The sequence below is a fragment of the Camarhynchus parvulus genome, chromosome 1 (assembly GCF_901933205.1).
Source record: "Camarhynchus parvulus chromosome 1, STF_HiC, whole genome shotgun sequence".
Taxonomy (NCBI): Eukaryota; Metazoa; Chordata; class Aves; order Passeriformes; family Thraupidae; genus Camarhynchus; species Camarhynchus parvulus.
In genome coordinates, this window is record NC_044571.1 from 113,981,267 (window position 1) to 113,997,911 (window position 16,645).

The 16,645-nt window shown below is 45.1% G+C and overlaps 1 protein-coding gene across 4 annotated transcripts in view; it reads right to left on the bottom strand.

The window, feature by feature from the left end:
• Positions 1 to 5,084: 5,084 nt before the first annotated feature.
• The window catches only part of FCHSD2 (FCH and double SH3 domains 2), a 120,759-nt gene continuing 109,198 nt past the window's right edge, over positions 5,085 to 16,645 (bottom strand). For all 4 annotated transcript variants that reach the window (XM_030945194.1, XM_030945106.1, XM_030944932.1 and 1 more), the window contains 8 exons: positions 14,340 to 14,501; positions 11,395 to 11,529; positions 11,012 to 11,095; positions 10,710 to 10,887; positions 9,828 to 10,048; positions 8,742 to 8,871; positions 8,528 to 8,610; positions 5,085 to 7,431 (listed from right to left, as the gene is read on the bottom strand). In XM_030945194.1, the coding sequence (XP_030801054.1) occupies positions 7,348 to 7,431; positions 8,528 to 8,610; positions 8,742 to 8,871; positions 9,828 to 10,048; positions 10,710 to 10,887; positions 11,012 to 11,095; positions 11,395 to 11,529; positions 14,340 to 14,501 (1,077 nt within the window). In that variant the 3' untranslated portion in view covers positions 5,085 to 7,347. The remainder of the gene's footprint in view (positions 7,432 to 8,527; positions 8,611 to 8,741; positions 8,872 to 9,827; positions 10,049 to 10,709; positions 10,888 to 11,011; positions 11,096 to 11,394; positions 11,530 to 14,339; positions 14,502 to 16,645) is intronic.

The following is a 16,645-nucleotide window of genomic DNA, read 5'->3' on the forward strand; positions in this document are numbered from 1 at the left end:
GCTGCTGGCTTTAGAAAATGAGTAGTTTCAGCAGAAATATTCAGTGACCACCACCCAGAGAGCTCTGATTTTTGGTATCTCGTCCATCCACATCTTAAATTAAACATTGAAGCTGCAATGCAGCCCAGCTGTTTGGCAGGGGCTAATAAAAACCTGAAAATCTTCACCCAGCTTGCTTTTCTGTAGGAATAATACCGCTAACATCCCAGAATTATCTCCATCTATGTCTGGCTAGGACTCCAAATCAATAAATTGTCTCCTCACCCTCAGATTAGCTCGGTCAGGTAATTTTGAAAGCAGCAGCACTTCCCCACTGTTAGGCAGAGCAGCTCTGCCAGCTGAATTAACACTGAGATTCCCTCGTTATCCCAGAGCAACCCCACTCCAACAGTGTCCTTGGGGAATAATTTGCAGTGACCTAAACAAGGAGGGAATCGGGAGTGCTGTGTTTATTATTACTTACATTCATTGATTTTAATATTTGGATTAATATTTGGAATGAAATTTCTGATTGGAAAGAAGAAAAAAAAATGGGACAAAAATAAAACTACCACCTGTTTCTCTGGCAAAAAAACCCAAACGCACCCTTTTTAGAACAACATTACATTTTGGATTTCCCTCCTGCCACTTTCATCCCTGGCTCAGCCTCAGCTCTGATGTCCCAAGCACCCCATGAGTGCTCAGATCCTTGCACAGAAATTCCTGGCAAGTCCAAGCACTCACTGCTTCCCCTCTCTGCCCAAAGGAGCTTCCCTCTGCAGGGCCCTTCTCTCCTGGCATCCTGTCAGTGATGTTCTCAGAACCCCACAAGTCCCTTGGCCACATTTCCCTCTTCCCTGCTCCTGCTGTCACACAAAGCATCCCTCCCTCGTTTCTAAGGAGCAGCAATACCTTCTGCCATCGAATTCCCAAGAAAAATGCCAATTCTCTTTAAAACCCCACAGCAAAACCTGCAGCAGGAAACCCTGGGAGCATGAACAGGGTGATGGATCAGAGCTGCTCCCTCCTCAGAAACCAAGATGTTCTCATCAAGTGGGATTAATAACACAATATCCACTTTTTAACCCCATAAACCTTACTTTTAAACCATCAGCTTCTCATGTCTCTTCATGCAAGTTTATTCCAGGAGTAAATCCAGAGCTGTTGCTGTTTTCCAGACAGTGCCCTCCCTCCATCCCTTCCCTTTGCTAAGCAAAGAGGCCCCAGTCTTAGAGAAATTAATTAGTGCAGTAATTTGCCCAGGACACAGAGGAGAAGCCGAATTTGTCCCACTCTGCAGGATTCAGCTGAATAAAAAAGACAAATAGCTGTGCTGTGGGATTTTAAAAAGCTGCTGTCAGCACTCCCAATGCAACCAGACCTGGAAATTCATTCGTCTTTCACTAAACAATGGAAAAAGGAGAAGCAATTACAGTAGACAAAACTAATTACAGCAGAGCTGAAGCACAGCTCACAGCACTCACTCTTCAATCTGCATTCAAAAAGAAAAATCCAACCCCAAAACCACTCCATCAAAAAAAAAAAAAAGGTGAAAATCTCGAGTGGAACAAAAGCAATTTTGAAATAGAAGTGGCACTTCAGCATGGCACAGACTGGTTTTTGGAAGGAGAAACCTTCAGGCGATGCTTGGCAAACAGGACACAGGGATTTATCCAGGAATGATGCCAGTGGGGGGAAAAATGAGCTCCCAGCTCCTCCTCAGTGGAGCCCATTCCATGTTCACCTCACATCCAGGTGAGCTTTGGGTGGATGTTTTGTAGCTGCCAGAGGAACATGGTGTTAATAATGCCAAGGTCTGGGGTTAATCTCCAAGAGCTGCACTCCATGATCCTTGGGGGTCCCTTCCAGCTCAGAATGTCCTGGGATCTTTGTGGAGCTCAACAGCTTCTCCTTCCATAGTGCAGACAGAGCACCCCAAAGGTGAGGATATCCCCATTTCCTGATCCTCACAGCCATCCCTGCCTGATCCAGAACACTCCAGGGAAATTCACACCTTTGGGTGCAATGACAGAAGAGAATCCAAAGCCTCCTGTAAAGCCCATTCAATCCCTGGCCACGGTCCAGGCTGGCAAGGGGCAGTGACAGCTCTGAGAGAGGCAATTCCTGATGCCAAAGCTCCATCTCCCACGGGCCTACCTCCTGTTCCTTTGGATACCAGCTGTGAAATCCAGCAGACAGCAAAAGGGAATTTTCAGAATCACTGCTTAACACAGAGACAGGCTGGAAAATGGATTGCAGGGAGAAAACCTGAAGTGGGAAGAGCAGGAGGAATGGGACTGGGCTGTGGATGGATGTGGCAGACACCACCTCAGGCCTCATTCCCTGGGGATGTGGGCACACTTGGGATTTGAAAGCCTCCAGGAGCCATTTCCAACACACAAAGCTGCCACTGGCCATGGCAGAATGTTGTTTTTCTCCCTGGATCCTTAAGGAGGTTCAGTCTGAAGCCTTGATCCTGGAACCCCATTCCTGATCTCCATGGCCACTGCACAGCCCTTAGCCCAACACAGAGCTTCTCCCTGCCACAGAATCATCCAGGAAAATCCTTTCAGATCATGGAGTCTAATAATTCCTCAGCACTGCCCCGTGTCCCCAAGTGCCACATCCACATGGCTTTAAATCCCTCCAGGGATGGGGACTCACCACTGCTCTGGGTGGCTGCACCAATGCCTGAAAATCCTTTCAGTGAAGATTTTCCCCTCATATCCAACCTAAACCTCCCCTGGTACAACTTGAGGCTATTTCCTCATGTCCTCTGATTCTATTCCAGGATTCTCTGCATTTCCAGCCTGGAGAGGAGAAGGCTGGGGGGGAACTCTTCAATGTGCAGCAATAGTGGAAGGGAGGGTGCCAAGAGGATGGGGCCAGGCTCTTCCCAGCAGTGCCAGCATCCCAGGAGATGCACAGGTCACTGTCAGACCCACTCTGCCCCTCCTCCCTGTGCTGCTCCAGCAAGCAGAGGGATTTCCCACCTCTCCCTTCTGGTATCACTGCAGTGCTCTCTTTCATTTTCTGGCTGAAATGACCTGCAATGCAGAGGCTCACTTGCTGCACTGATCCTGCTGCCAGATCTGTAATCCTCAATCCCCCTGGGGAATGCCTGGAGTAGGAAACCACTTGGCATGGCAAGCACGTCAGCATTTTCCTGGCTGCATTTTTTATTGTCTCTTTGCTGCATCCCTGACTTCAGTTAAGTTTTCTTCCCTTTCATCCCTCACTTTCTCCAGCCTCCCCCAGTGCCTTGAGCTGAGGTCTCAACATCCCTGAGCTCCCCCCTCCTGGACACACCTGTCCAAGTGTGGGGGGACAGCACATTTATTCCCATCCATCCCAAGATTTTCATGGAGGGCAACAGATGGAAAAAATATGGGGAGACAGAACCCTTCCCTTGGCAGTGGCATTCCCTCTTTCCTGGGAGGCTTCAAAGGCTGATTGATTGAGGTAGATCCCCTGCTAATCCTGCCCCTGCCATGCTGGGATTTACAAGTTATTAATTATAGGGACCTTGCAAGCTGCAGAGCAGCCAGACTTCCAAGCAGCTGAAAATGCTTTATTTAGAGAAGATGGTGCAGTTTTTGTTTTCTTTTTTAATTACTATCAGCAGTGAGAGACATGTGTGCTAGAAGGGAAAGAGAACTCGCCCACTGCATTGATTCCTTTGAGTATTTCCATAAAAGAAACAAAAAAACCTTTGCAAAATTTGAAGTAAACATCACATTGTTTACCCCCATTTCTTCTACCCAGTCTCAGTCCTCTTCACCTTTTGAAAATCACTGAATCTCAGACTGGTTTGGGATGGAAGAGATTTTAGATCACCTCATTCCACCCCTGCCATGGCAGGGACATCTTCCACTGCCCCAGGCTGATCCAAGCCCTGTGCAACCTGGCCTTGGACAATGCCAGGGATCCAGGGGCAGCCACAGCTGCTCTGGGAACTCCCCACCCTCACAGGGTAGGATTTCCTCCTAATTCCCAATCCACATCTCCATTCTTTCAGTTTAAAGCCGAAATCTGGGAACCAAAGCAACCAGAGGAAAGCCTGGTTCTTAGAGATCCTGCTGCTGACTTGCAGGGACCCACATTTCACCCTCTGCACTGGGGAAGTTCCCCAGATTCCTCCTCTTGACTATGCCAAGCAGGAAATAGAGCCCTGCAGCCTTTGTGGTTCCTTAGCATCCCTCTTTGCCTCCAAGTGGTCGCTGTGTGCTCCTCACTCCATGCAGGACAGGCACTTCAGGGACAAGAGGTTTTCATGGAAATCAGTTTATGGCAAGAATGATGGGATCACAGCACAGTTCTGTTGGTTCTGGACCCCAAGCAACAAGCAAACAGTGAAAAGAAAAGGACAGAGCTGTCAAAGCAGCAAGGCAGGACAATAATTTTTAGAGGAGCATCATGAATCCATACAAAAAGGAAAAATGGGATTTCTCAAAGGAAGAGGCTGCAGGAGCTCAGGGGAAAAAGCAAAGGCCTGTGCAATAGCTCAGTGGGAAGAGTGGAAGTGCAAAAAGATCCAACCCAACCCCACAGCCAAGTGCTGTGTTCCATGAGGAAAAGAGAGTCTTCAAAACCAGGGAGCACGTGGAAATTATGGAATATTTGGCACCTACCAGCTGTAGGAAACTGGGATTAGCCCAGCAAGGAGGTGGTCACTGACAGGCAGCTTCTGAGTGCAGTGAGAAAATCCAACGTGGAAATGCAGCCCACAGAGGGATCCCAGAGCTGGAGAGGGAATGCTCCCGGCACAATTAGGCAAATCAAGCCTATTAAGGGACAATCACTCTGAAGGGTTGTTATCAATCACTCCCCTGGCTTTCTTTAGGCAATTATCCTAATTGCATCAAGGCTATTAAGCAATTATTTTGATAACTGGAGCTTTTTTGCTGGCTCTTCGATTTCTGGCAACGTTTTGTTCTTTGTATAAATGCCCCCTCCAAAAGATGTTTAAAGCTGATTTTAAGGATGTCCTTTTCCTGAAGCACAAGATTCAAATTTCTGTGTGAAAGCACCAAGTCCCTCTCAAGAAAACACTGATTTTTATCCCTGGGTTTTCGCTCAAACCTCCCCCACCACCCAAATCTCCCAGGGCACCAGGGATTTAGTTCCACTTTTTTATTATTCAACTTTTTATACATAATAAATACAAACTTTTTACAGCCAATATAAAGAAAGCATTTGCACTGATGCTTTCAGGGTGTACTGAGCTGTACACGATGCGACGGCCGATACATGCCCTGTATGAAGAAATCATAGTTAAAAAGGAGGCATCTTTTTACAACTTTTCTTCCTTTTTCTTTTTTTTTTTTGCCTTTTTTTTTTCACTTTTGTTTTTTAAATAAAATTAGCAGCTCTTACAGAAAATATTTTAAAATACAACTAAAGAGACTTTTAAATAAAAATTTTCTGGATTTTTGAAAGTCCGGGTGTGAAGGACACAGATCTGTGTCCTGGCCAAAAGAACTGAACATGAAACTGGTGAAACTGGCCAAAAGAATTGAACATGAACATTATGGCAAAAACTTGGTTTTCTTCTGCGTTGTAAAGATCTCAAAATATTTGCAAACAGTTAAACCTTTTTTTTTTTAAAAAACGTTTCTTTTTAAACTTAAGAATAAGTTTGATAAACACATAAAAAGACCTCAAACAGATCAACAGGACAAGAGGTGCAAAAGAAGGAATAAAATATGGAAAAGACTTCATTGGACAGTCACTGATTCCATAACTGATCCATGAATTGTTGCCCTCAGACAGCCCCACTCTTGGTTAAGGATCCCACTGGGAAAGGAGACTGGCAAGCACTGGATGTCTCGGAGACCCAGCCTGGGTTGGGATTTCCAAGTATGTGCAAAGTTTATGATAAAATCTTGTTAGATGAGTTGTTGGGTTTTTGTTGTAAATGCAGCCTCAAAAAATAGCCCTTGTTAGTAAACTAAAGGTTGAAAACTTACTGGCTTTGAGAAAAAACATGAAGACACAAGAGAACCCACAAACAGCTCCAAACCCAACCTTGGGATGCCTTTGATCTGAAGTTTTCATCTGATGGAGAATGCTGACAATATTTTAGTCAGTACCCAAGGAAAAACCTGCTTTCATCCAATTTTTCCCTCTCCTCCAACCGTTCCGCTCCACATTCAACTTCAGAATATTCTTTGCCCTTTTCTCTGAAAAACCCGAAATCCAAGCTCCCTTTTCAGAGCTCTCCGAGGGAAATGTGAAACTCTTTTCCTTTCAGTTTCTTCCCTGAGAGGAACTGGGCACATCTTGGGCACGAAGGTGGTGTGAAGGCAGAACCCGGAGCTGCTCCTGGCTCCCTGGCTTTGGCTGGTTAATGGGATTGGGGTGGGAAAAGGCTACAGGGCCATCCAATGCAACAACTAAATGCATGTAAATACTCTAAATGGAACTGCTACCTCTAGAACTCAGGTGGTTTGATGACAAAGATACACTGCTAACGTTGGATAATAAAGTACACGGCAATAACTGGGATAAGAGTGACCCAAATGCTTTAAAAAAATAAAACAAACCCAACAAAAGAACCAAAATCCCCAAAATCTGCTAAGAGAAAAAAAAAAAAAAAAAAAAAAAAGCAGCTCAATTTCCAGATCTAGACAAAAATCTCACTTGCTTTTTTGCTTTTCTACCCGTTGGTTTCTGCTGTGGAAGAAGATGTTGCTGCTGGTTCAGCACCTCCATGTTAGATCCTCTATGAGTAAATGCACTGAGTAAACACAAAAATCCAAAGGCAGAATGTTCAGCTGTGAATCACTGACAAGGGGAGCACCCATGGAATGAACACTTTTGCTTTTCCAGGAGATCATTTTCCCATCTCTTCCTTTCTGCAGGGGGATTCAAGAGGAGCCAGCCTCTCCTTTAGACTTCTTTTTCTGTTCCCTTTTTCATTCTTCTGATGAATACCTGATCAGGCAGGTGATGCTACTGGAAGGATCCACAATCTTTAACACATTCCTATGGCAACAGTAATATACTGTACTAATGCACAGGAGCAAAGGATGCTAAGACTAAGCTGCATGAACGGGGCTCTTTCTTCGTCTCCACATCAAAATGGAGCATCTCCAGCCAAGAAAAAAAGCCAATCTTGGCCTGTCTTGGTTTGTGCTAAGAGAAGAAGAATGATGTAGAGAAATCCAAACAAACAAACAAAAAAAACCAAAAGGCACAAAATATTCATGACTGTGGGAAGGAATCCGCCAGGTCACTGCCACATAAAATCCTCCCTATCGCTCGCTCTAGTCCAAGTCTTCATCATGCAAAGGTGCCTAAAAACGAGATTGACCAAAAGCTGAGTTTGGCCTTGATTGTAGCACTACTAATTAGCCAGTCCCCTCATTACACCAGAGTGATTTCCACGTCCTCGATCTTCTCCGTGGGCCGGCGGTGGTGCTGTGTCGGGGGGGGTGGAGCTGCTCGCACCTGCAACATTCAGAACCAGCCTGTGACTACCCCAAAATGGCCCAATTCCACCAGAAACCCCTGACATTTCCTGCACTGAGCTCCAGATGATGCAAACTGCACCTCCTGCACTCCTTGAGATGATGCAAACAAACAGATCGTGTGTCCAGCGGGATGCAGCTCCAGTGCTGCCCAGCTCAGCCATCAGGGATTTTCCTTATGACCTGTCCCAGACTCCCTCCAGGGTGCAATCCCAGATGTATCCCCTGGATAAGCCAGGATGGAAACCTGGGAAAGGCTCATTACATGCTGAATCTGATGGTGCTTTTGCCTGGAATTTCTGTGGAGTGGGAACTACCAGGATGTTCTGCTGCACTGACTCACTGATACTTCATCAATCACTGACCTCAACAATACACATCCCAAATGTGATGTTGTTTTCACACTATGCCACCTCAGTCATTCTTGCTCCTGACAGAGATCACCTCTAGTGCCAATAGGGTTTTTAGGACACTATTTCAGAATACACCAGACTTGCTCCTGTGGAGCAATCCTGCACCAAACTGCCCAATACTACCTCAATATCCAGAATACATTATTTGAATATCCAAAAATGCTCTTCTTTCTGCAACCTTGTTCACTGAGCAGGCCAGGAAAAGACAAATGTTATGTTTTAGTATGATTGGGTTTGGGGCTTTGAAAACCCCACGACTTGATTTCAAAGCTAATAGTAGGAGATGGATTTTGTCACATTCTAAGTGATTTAATTCTTCCCTTCCTTTTCTGGCAAATGTCCTTTTTCTAGGCAGCAAAAACAACACAAAATCTTCATCATTAGGAATCCTGAATCCAAACCCCTCAAACCAAAGGGGGTGGAAATAAACAGAATCCCAAATATGCAGGAAAGGAATTGTATAAACCATAGTACTGACCTCTTCTGGCATTTACTCCTCACCTCTTTTTCAGCTCTGTTTAGGGAATGTTACCCTTTGAATATCAATATTTTATAATATTTATAAAATTATTGTAATGTAATATTAATATAATAATATAACCTTATATAATATTTTATAAAATATTTTATCAATAAACCCCACAGAATTTGCTGGTCACTTACAGGCCGCAGTTTGCCATAGGAACTTTCCGGAGGAATTCGTGGAGGTTGAGAGAATCCAGGGGACTCTGAACCAAAGCAGTTTTCTGAGGGAATAAGCAACACCCTATTACAAAGAAGCCCCTCAGTATTGCTGAATTTAGGTTGTAAAAATGCTCCTTTTTTCTGAAAGGTTTCTAAATGAAACCTTTTCCCAAAATGTTCGCAAATATCTCACCGTTCGTCGATGGAGACCTGGGGAAAAACTGGGATCCTCTTTTATCCGGGCTGGGATAGGGACTGGTGGGAGGCTGGTCATACAGAGGCAGCGGTGGCAGGGAGTTGTTGGCCTTTGGAGTGGGGGATACCTGTGCCAAAAAGAGGGAGAAGCTGCAGCAAATCCTCCTTGGCACATTTAACACACACACACACACCAGTTTTCCAACCCATCCCTACTCCAGCAAGTTCCCTCTGGAGGAAAAGCAGCTGGCAGGCAAGTCTGGGAAGGAAAGTCAAGGTATCCAACAGGGATTCAATTTTTTTAAATCACAGGTTGCCACTGAACAGAAATTTTCAGCCTCTCCCAGAGAATTCAGAGAGGATTTCTGAAGGTTATTCGAAACAAAAAGGTCGCTCAGCCAAGTGGGATTCACACAGAGTGTTGGGATCACGAGCTTTATCCCCACCCAAAATGCATTTAAGTGTGAGTTTTTGTGGTCTTCCTAAATCAAGGAATAAAAATACTGAAAAAATCCACTGTAGAAAACATGGAAGTGCAGTTTCTGTCTCCAAACTCCACATTGGAATGTGTCTGATTTTCTAATATGATATAAGGATTATAGAACTACGCTGTAGAAATCAGGACACTGCTGCAAAAATTACTGTAATCCAAAACTTGGCAGTGTCCTGCCCCTCAAAACTGAGAGAATATAGAACAGATTTAGGTATGAAAACACTAAATTAGGGCTGAAGGAGTCTGTAATTCTCTTTTTGCCAGGTTGTGTCTGACATCTCAGTCTCTCATAAATTAATGACAGGACGTAAACTGCGAATTTTCTCCTTTGATCGCTTTCTATCCAAATATCTGCCTTTATTCACAAATTTGCAAAACTACATCATTTGATAGTTATTAGGCTGGGTAAGAATCTAAAATGCAAGCACTGAGGGCTTGGGTTGTTGCTTTGTTTCCTAAATTGGTTCTGATTTTTTTTAACTAAATAGCTTCTAATTTTTTTTCTCTTAAACTGGTTTAGATTTTTTTTTCCTCCTGAAGAAGTGACAGAACTTTGCAAATAACAAACCAAGCAAACACCTCTTTCCATACCTGGATATCCCCAATCCACTGAGTCTCTCCATTCTCTGAGGCTGTGAGCTCTTCAACCAGCACGGAGGGGAAGACCCCGACGCGGCCGTTGAATTCTCCCTCCCAAAAGCCATCATCATCCTGGTTTTCCTTGTTCAGGATGCGGATGATGGCTCCCTCTGGGAAGGACAGCTCGTCATCTGTCTGCCCCTCGTAATCATAAAGTGCTTTTACAAAACAGACTGCAAAATGGAAAAGGAAAACCCCAATGAGCTAAGGAAAAAATGGAAGTATATACCAAGTTTGAGAGCTGGAGCTGGGGATTTTGAAGTTTTTTTAAAGATTCTGTTATTGCTGGGACAGATTATTCCAGTTTTCCTTAATTTTGATCTCAGCTAAAATTTCCTTAATTTTAATCTCAGTATGAGCTGAGGAGGTGAATTATGCAGATTTAATATGAGAGAGATAATTACTGAGATAATTACTGGGAATGGCTGTGTTCAGATATGGGTCAGTCTCGCTCTGCAACTCCCTGAAAGGAGGTTGTGGCTGGTGGGGCCTTTTCTCCCAGGAAACCAGAGACAAGACAAGAGGAAAGACTTCAAATTGCACTAGGGGAGGCTCAGGTTGGATGTTAGGGGAAATTTCTTCCCTGGAATAGTGATTAAAACATTGGAACAGGCTCGGAAATGGTGGAGTTCCCATGCCTGGAAGGATTAAAAATGAGCAGACTTTGCAACATGGTGGGATTTGGTCAAAGCTTGGATTTCATGATCTTGGAGGTCTTTTCCAACCTTAATGATTCTGTGACTCCATGAAATCTGGGAAAATCTCCCAGACTCGAGGTGCAGAGTGTTTCCAAGAGCCAGGTCGATACCTGGTGTATTTTTAAGTGGGATTTACCATTGGAGTCCCCGTTGAGGCTGCCTGGCACCAGGTCAGCCTCCGTGGAGTTGTTGGAGGTGTGGGATCGGGAGTCCAGCGCAGCCAGGGACTGCAGCATGCTCAGGAGGCTGCTGGAGGTTGGGAATTGCAGGTACTTCTCTGGCACATATCCCACCTGTCCAGCCTTGTTCCGTGCCTGTGAACCAACAACAGGAGCCATTCTCTGCTCGGGGCACTGCTCTGGAGAGAATCCCAGCATTCCCTCCCATCCCAACCTCCATCCTACAAGAGGTCATGGAAACAAGCTGAGAAAATGATACCTTCACCCAGTCTTCCATATCTCCATCTTCAATGACCTCCAACACCTCGTGCTCCTCTATGGTCAGCTCATCTGGCTGAGAAGCCTGGAATGTAGGACAGGAAGGATGGAAAAGGAAAAGTGGCTTTAAGAGCAAGGCATGGGCAGTGGAAAGAACATTCCCATCCAGACTTTTATTAGAAGTGATGTTTTTTAAAAAACTGAAAGCTAAAACATGATTTAAAACATTCCAATGAAGGTTCTGCCATTCACAAAAGCCCTTCTCCCTGAGAACCTCCCTGAATCTCACCCTATCAGAAAAGCAAACCTCAGCCTCCCAAAGGCACATTTATTAATTGTTCTTATATAATTAATTTCTCTAATAAATTTTAAAAAATCACTAACCTTATAGGAATAAACAACTTTGCAGGTGAGAGGGTAATTTCTGAGAGTACCAGAAGGACTAGAACTGCTGTCATCAAAAACATCCATGCTGTCTTCAAACTCTTCACCTTCTTCCTTTTCTGCATCAGCATTGACCTGGTAAAACAAATTCCAGCTGGCATTACAGCAGCTGCTAAAAACTGATGAAGGAATAACAATAAAAATGAGCTGGTTAATAGTTTTCATTGTGTATTTTATATGATTTATTGTTATTGAAAGTAACTCAGCTGGATTTCTTTGTTCAAGCACAAGCACCTGGACTTTAAGAAGTACTGCAGAAGATTTTGGAAGCTCCAGCTCAGCTGATGGACAGTTATAAAATCAATTTTTCACATAATCTGTGACTAAAGTACTTTGGAGATGCCATTGCAATGGCACAAAAACAGTTTATTGGAAAAAAAGGGAATTTATGCTACTGAAAGATTAATGTACCTGTGACCACGAGTTATAAAATAAATCTGCAGTGAAAATATCTAAAGTTTAAAAAATAAACCTCCAAATCAACCTTCTAGCTGGTGTATTCCACACAACAGATTTGCTGCAGTTTATTACAAAAATTCTTAAGAGACAGGAAGATTTGTAAAAACTTGCTATAAAAGTTTAAATGAAACCTGAAGTCAATGTGCTGGAAAAACACAAGTTGGGGTAAGACTGCCAGGAGCTGTGCTTTGGCCTTGTGCCCGGGTTGTGTTTTCAATAAATAACTTTATCTCATGTAAAAAATCATGAATTATTCTGTGAAAACAGCTCTGTGAATCAAAGGCAATACTGTATGTAGAGCCATCTTCCCTGGGTTTATTCCAATTAATTTGGGTGTGAATCTGGTGCTCCCCCAGAAAAATGAGAGACTGACAAAACAAAAAAAAGTTAAGCTGAGCCTCCCAATTCCCAGAGCAGTTTCCCTACACCAGGTCTCTGACAGCTTTGCTCTTCTAGGCCTGGACTAGAACAAATCATGATGTTCTGACTTAATTAGTTTTTATGCTACAATTTCCAAACCAAATCCTTGCAGTCCTGGTGATTATTTTTTCCTTACTAACTCTCATCCAAGAGCAGTTTGCTCCATCTATCCTTCATGGATGTTGGGATAACCAAAAAATTGTCCTACAGATGGGCAATGCTTTGGGAGATCAGCAACCAACCACAAATTGTGACAAATCTGGGGTTTCCCCTCCTGTTTCTCTGCCTTTTGCTGTGCATGGTCCCAGCAGCCAGGGCTGAGATCCAGCTGGGACATCATGGAAATCAGCAAATCATGTCTACAAGGTTTGGGCAACATCTGCTCCTGCTTTTCTAGCACGAGGAGGAAAACTACTCCTTCATTTTCAGCATGTGGGCTGCTCTCAACTCCTCAGCTGGAATCATTCGGGAAGCAGGCATGGAGAGGGAAAACAGGAAACTGAGAGCTTGGCTTGACACAGCTCATCCTTCTGCTGCAGGGTCTGGGATGGAGGATGGCGCCAGCAAGGAATCAATGGATGGGACAGAAGGACAATAAAGGTTTGGGACAGGCAGCAAACACAGGAAGAAATGCAGGGGAGGTGATCCGAAAAGCAGATTATATACATGACAAAAACAGTGGACATATATATATATATATATATACAAATAAATAAGTATCTATATATAAATCTATCTTGTTTTGTTGCACATATACACAGATGGGTCCTGTCCCTGTTCCCTGGGAGCAGAGCCTGACCCCTCCGAGTGTTCCCTGCCTGCCAGTGAGTTGTGCAGAGCCACAAGGTCCCCCCTGAGCCTCCTGTTCTCCAGGCTGAGCCCCTTCCCAGCTCTCTCAGCTTTTCCTGGGGCTCCAGGAAGCTGGCTTCCCTTCCCCAGCTCCGCTAAACACTGCCCACTCCTCCAGGCTGGAGTCAAAGTGCTGCTTGTTACAAACTGCAGTAATTCCTCTAAATTCTGGCATCATTTTGGCCCCAGCTCTAAGAATTCCATCTCTGGGCTGTCCCTGTCTGGCCTGCCAAGGTCAACAGAGCCTTTTTTAAATGCAGGAGCCTACGTAAGTGTAAAAGGGGAAAATGAGACTCAGAGCTGAACCTCCCAGGCTGTGGCATCGCCTGGGACCAGCACTGGGGCCTCAGCTCCAGGGCCAGCTGTGCCATGTCTGGGGACACTGGGAATGGGGGACTGGGAGCAGCACAACAGGCACAGAGGGCAGTTAAAGGAGGTGGAGTGCAAAAAGAAATGGAATAAAATCACTGTTTAACACAGGTATGTAACAAATCCTCATCTGTCATGACCAGAGAGGATCTGAAGTGAAACTCAGCACAGGAATTCCTTTGGGATTTTTGACACTTGGATCTGCACACTCAAAGAGCTCCAGATAACATTATAAACTATTAATGAGCCTTCAAAGAAACATGGGCCTTGGACACTGCCAGGGATCCAGGGGCAGCCACAGCTGCTCTGGGCACCCTGTGCCAGGGCCTTACCACCCTCCCAGGGAACAATTCCTAATTCCCAATCTCCCATCCAGCCCTGCCCTCTGGCAGTGGGAGCCATTCCCTGTGTCCTGTCCCTCCATCCCTTGTCCCCAGTCCCTCTGCAGCTCTCCTGGAGCCCCTTCAGGCCCTGCAAGGGCTCTGAGCTCTCCCTGGAGCTTCTCTTCTCCAGGTGAGCACCCTCAGCTCTCCCAGCCTGGCTCCAGCCCTGCAGCAGCTCTGGGGCCTCCTTTGGACCTGCTATATCCCACACAAAGTCAGGAGTAGCCCCTAGAGAGATCCCCCAGCCCTGGGGAGAGGTTTCCCCCAGGAATCCGAGATCCCCCAGCCCTGGGGAGAGGTTTTCCCCCAGGAATCCGAGATCCCCCAGCCCTGGGGAGAGGTTTTCCCCCTAGAATCTGAGATGCCCCAGCCCTGGGGATGGGTTCCCCCCCCAGGAATCCGTACCAGGTGCGCGGAGCCGTTGTTGGTGACCGAGGGCAGGCTGGCCCAGCGCTCGTTCTCCAGCTCCTCCATCACCTGGTTCATGGCACTCTTCAGCCACGTGTCCACGGACACCCCAATCTGCTTCAGCAGCTCCAGCCTCGCTTCTGCCTTCAGCTTGATGATCTGGGGACACAAACACACAGAGCTCAGAGTTCCTCGGGGTCCCACCTTGCCCCATGGACTTTCTGACCATCCAGATGGCTCCTGAAGCTGCTCCCTATGGAAATGAGCCCCACTCCTCATTTCCTTGCCTGGTGTGAGCCAAGACACAGGCAATGGTTTTCTGGAGGCCCAGCCAGTCTCACCAGTTGGTGTTTCTTAAAACATCACCTCTGAGTTTATGCCCACTCCCAATTCACACCCTTAAGTAGTTCAGTGCAGCTTTGAAGTCCAACAACCCAAGATTTTTAAAATTAGGAATATCCACAGTGCAGACCCTTCCAGGCGGTGACTAAGCTAGATGTGAAACACAAATAAACCTGGCAGGATACACACACACACACACACACACACACACACACACACACACACACACACACACACAACCCACCAACTCCCAAGCCAGGCTCTTTTCCACCAGCACGTGCCAGAGATCACAGGAAACTCATTTGTTATGGAAGCACAATATGTTAATAACGCCCAAATTAAGTAAGTATCTCACTCCAACAAACAGTTTCAGGATTTTTGTCTTCAGAGCAGCATGGAAATGGAGGTTTTCTGACAGCTGGGTTCACTTCAGCATCCTGGCAGGCTGGCCGGCCGATGGAGCCAAGGATTTAACAAATTCATGGCAAAGCACCACCCTGATCCAAATTAGTTCACAGTCTAAACAGGAGGGGTGGGAAGAGCAGTGTGAAGAAATTCAGGATTTCAGCAAGAGCAGTTCTGCATCAAGAAGCGAAGGGCAAACCCAGGGATAAAACTGAGGGTATTTCTATCCAGACCAACCCCCTCAACACCCCTTGCTGCCATTGCTCATCAGAGGAACAAAAATCAAGTGATTTCCCAAAAAGCCTTCAGTGAGTCACTGATGGAGGCAGCAACAGAAACCCACTGAACCTCCCTGGAATTCTTCCCACATTCCCTTTCACAGCATTGGTCATTTTTAGCAAGTAGCAAAGTTTCAACTCCTTTCTCTCCCTTCCAGCCCTTCCCACAGGGATCTGAAGCACCTCACTGCTTCAGATCAAGCACTCAGCAGCACTGGGGATCCAAGAAAAAACAGCAAAAACAGGTGAGTTCAGGCAAAAATTAGAGGGACATTCTCTTTCCAGTAGTGGCTGAAGCACAGCAGACTATGCAGAATATGTGTACAGTGAATTCAAATGCCAATGGGTGCCAGGTAGATATCTCTTACATAAATCCTTACTCCATACAAAATTCTGTGTTGAGCTGAAGTGATACAGGTATTTTTCTCATTTTTGACATGCTGCTGCACTTACAGAATCAGAGAATTCTATCTTTCTACTGAGAAACTAAATCAGAAAAGAAACAATTTAACTTTATTAAGCTGAAACCCCTGTCTCCATTTTCACTTAATTTGTGAAAGTGACTTTAAACCTGTCTCAATCAAACCACTTTTGAGAGACATTATTTTAAATCCTGCATAAAAGAAATGTGATTTTTAAGGAGTAGGTCAGTTGTAAGAGGGAAATTTATGATGTCAGATGAAACTTCATATGGCTACAGCTGTGTGCACATGCTCTGCCCTGTAATCAAGGATGGAGAAAGGAGGATGGGACAACTTTGAGAAGTGTTTCCCATGGGAAAAGCCAAAGCCACTGAGCCACTTCTTCATGCAAGGGGTCTCCAGGTGAATGATTAACAGTAAATAGTGTTCAGAAAGCTGAGAAAAGGAGGAAACATTCAATACATTAATGTGCATCCCTTCTCTCCTGTTCCTAAGCATCCAAAATTTTAAACCCACTCCATGCTTGCAGCTGCACAGGGCAGGGAGAACAACCTTGTCAAAGGCAACTTATTCACAGAATCCCAGAATGTTTTGGGTTGGAAGGACCTTAAAATCCTCCAGTGCCACCCCTGCCATAGGCAGGGACACTTTCTGCTATCCCAGGGTGCTCTGAGTCCTGTCCAGCCTGGCCTTGAATATACAAATATATATATTAATGTATATATTTACTTGTGGAGTGAAGCAGAATATATAAATATATATTAATGTATATATTTACTTGTGGAGTGAAGTAGCTTCCCCCTAACTTGCCTTTACATCCTGACAGCCATTTCTGAGCACTTTCCCTGTGCCTCCA